Below are 2,731 nucleotides of genomic sequence, written 5' to 3' on the forward strand. Positions count from 1 at the left end.
TCCCATTTTGACATGGTCTTTTATTCACTCTTCCTATTTTGACTTGGTCTTTTATTTTCTCTTCCTATTTTTACTTGTTTGGACTTTTGTTCACCGGGGTGGTTTGCCTGGACCCGCGGTAGCTTGCTTGGACTTGTGTTGACTTCGTTTGCCCTTTGTTGACCATCCAGCGACTGCCATGTAGGACTCAGGAGGGATCCAATACAAAAGTTTAGCTATTCCCTCAACATCACATATACTTGGCATCCAGCCATAAGAAAGCAAAGCTTAACATTTAGCCAAACATAGAAGCAAAATATTCCAGCATAATAAAGGGATGGCAGCAAAGCCTCTGCCTATATATGAAAGCAAAGCTTGACATATCTTTGGCGTGACCATAAATTGACGTATCCCTTTATTTGCGATAAAAGTCCATTTAACGCCAAATACAAGTAATGATAAAAATCCTAGATCCGTACACTATTAGCCTTGCTCTGATATCGTTAACTGCAACCGCACATACAACATTGCTACCTTTATTGCGTTAAATTTGCATTAGGTACATCATTATACATATAAAGCGCATACATGGTTGCTACCTTTGTTGCATTAAATTGGCAACATGTTGCGGCGCATAAAGCAGCTGCATTTTTAGCGATACTTTATCTGTCAGCCATACAGTGATACTCCCTCTATGTAGGCTTGTAGCTCCATGGACTAATCTGCTTGACGCCCTTGCGGATGTTGGCCTGCCAGCAGAAACATTTTTGCATTATTTTATTTGCATGCGTGTGTGATGTGAAATAACTGATAAGAACAGGTGTGCACCAAATTTAGTTTAATTTCAGCCTTTTGTGCACTTCTATTCTTCTAGATTCTTGAGAAAATTGTGAATTTTCAGTGCAGCAGATAGCTCGAGAGTGACTAAAACAGCAGTAGGGGGGATGGGCAGATGTTCGCTCGAGACTCGATTTGGGAGTAAGATCCAAATTTTCAAAATTGATAATGTGCCCATGTCATGGAGACCGCATACAGAATGAACTTCAGAAACTTTTCTACCAGATTAGATTGTTGGTGTGTGTGTGTGTGTGTGTGTGTGTGTGTTCTGTTGTTTAGGAAATGGTAACATGCACAAAAATAGTTTGCTTAAAACATGCATTTGAGCTAGGACTTTCGTTTTTTACTTGTTATTTTTTTCATATAACCAAAAGTAATAGCTACAGTAGAGGAGTGCAAATTCTGTCCTAGGAAGAAACAGAGCAGAGAGAATAGAGAAGAGAACTCACCCAGAGATGCGATCTGGACATAGTGGGAAGGCTTCGGTTCCTCCGAAACCTGGTGATCCTCACCGACCCCTTGCGGCCGTCGTCACCTACCTCGCCATCCTCCGAGTCCTCGCGCCCATCGGCTTGCCTGCGGCTGTTGTCATCAAAGAAGTAGGACATGGACGAAGACGACGACGAGGACGCCGACGACGCCGCCGGCGAGAGGCATGACCCGTCCGGCGCCACGGCGTAGAGCTGACAGTGGCCGCCCTCCTTGCTGCCCGCTGATGCCGTTGCGGTTGCCGCGCCCTTCCTCCAAACAAACAGGCCCCCGCCGCCGCGCAGACTCATCTGACAGCTTGCTGTCCTCGCGATCCTCCTAAGCGGCCTCGGCGGCTTGTTTCCGCCGCCGAAGTAGGGGCCCTGGAGCACGGTCTTGGGGGAGGAGAGCGGGTGCTCCGCCGCTTGCAGCCGCGGCGGCAGCTTCAGCTTCAGCAGCACGGGGCGCGCATGGGCAGGGGCACCGTCCTCGTGACCGCCGGCCACTCTGGCAGTCGGGCCGCCGTCCGCAAGAACGACTGGGCTCGCGGTCGCGGTTGCAGCGGAAGGGAGCAACAGAGCGCTTGGCCGGGCTGCACGCAGCTTGGGTTTCCCCGGCGCGTCCTCCCAGAGAAACGGCACCGTGACGTGTGACCGGAACGGCGGCGGGGACGGGCACGCCGGCGAGGAGTCGAGGTCGAGCAGCTTGCTCGTAAGCGATCGAGCGCGCATATGGTAGAGCGTGGGCGCCTTGCCGGTGCTCATCGTCGTAGCCTCTCCCGCTCGCAAGACGATCGTCGTGGAGTGGTGCAGAATGTAAGGGGTGGTCACACACGACGAGTGAAGTAGTGGTAGAGGAGGCAAGAGTAAACGGGGAGCGGAGGCCGGCGCGTGTGGAGGCGTGACGCTGATAAATGGAGCGAAGTCGCGCGGCATACGCATCGCATGACCCGTGAAATGAAATGGACAAGCGTGGAACGGGCGTGGATGGAGAAACCGATGAAATGGCGCGCCTTGAAGTTTTCAGCGAGGGGGACAGTGCGGCCGGCTGATGGATGGAGACGCGCATGACCCATCGTCTACGCCAAATGCAGCGTTACCCCGGCTCCTCACCGGTCCATGCAAGGATGCAACGGACAAACAGACTACTAGTATCCCAGCCAGAAAAGTATGCCGAGTATTCAAAGGGCTATTCAAAATACTTGGCAAAGGGCAAAAAAACTACTCGGCAAAGCACCATGAATTTAGGGCATCTTCAACGCCGACTCTCAAACCGTCCACACAGTTCGGACGTTTCTTGTCATCCAACACGATTCTGTGTCGGACAGCTGAGCGGTCCGGACTTACTTTTTTCCGCAAACTGGGAACGAAGTGAGGGACTTTGCGAGTGTCCAGAACGCTGCCACGCCCCTGTCCCATCCAAGACCATCCGCCTTCCCCGCATGCTT

The 2,731-nt window shown here is 51.7% G+C and overlaps 1 protein-coding gene across 1 annotated transcript; it reads right to left on the reverse strand.

The window, feature by feature from the left end:
- Positions 1 to 411: 411 nt before the first annotated feature.
- LOC125549443 (uncharacterized) lies at positions 412 to 2,164 on the reverse strand. The gene is made up of 2 exons (XM_048712854.2): positions 1,266 to 2,164; positions 412 to 728 (listed from the first exon to the last, which is right to left on the reverse strand). Exons 1-2 carry the CDS (start codon positions 2,046 to 2,048, stop codon positions 672 to 674), a joined length of 840 nt encoding a protein of 279 aa, XP_048568811.1. The 5' UTR covers positions 2,049 to 2,164; the 3' UTR covers positions 412 to 671.
- Between the last annotated feature and the right edge of the window lie 567 nt (positions 2,165 to 2,731).

Source organism: Triticum urartu, chromosome 3A, assembly GCF_056163025.1.
Source record: "Triticum urartu cultivar PI428250 chromosome 3A, HENAU_Tu73, whole genome shotgun sequence".
In the NCBI taxonomy this organism is placed as follows: domain Eukaryota; kingdom Viridiplantae; phylum Streptophyta; class Magnoliopsida; order Poales; family Poaceae; genus Triticum; species Triticum urartu.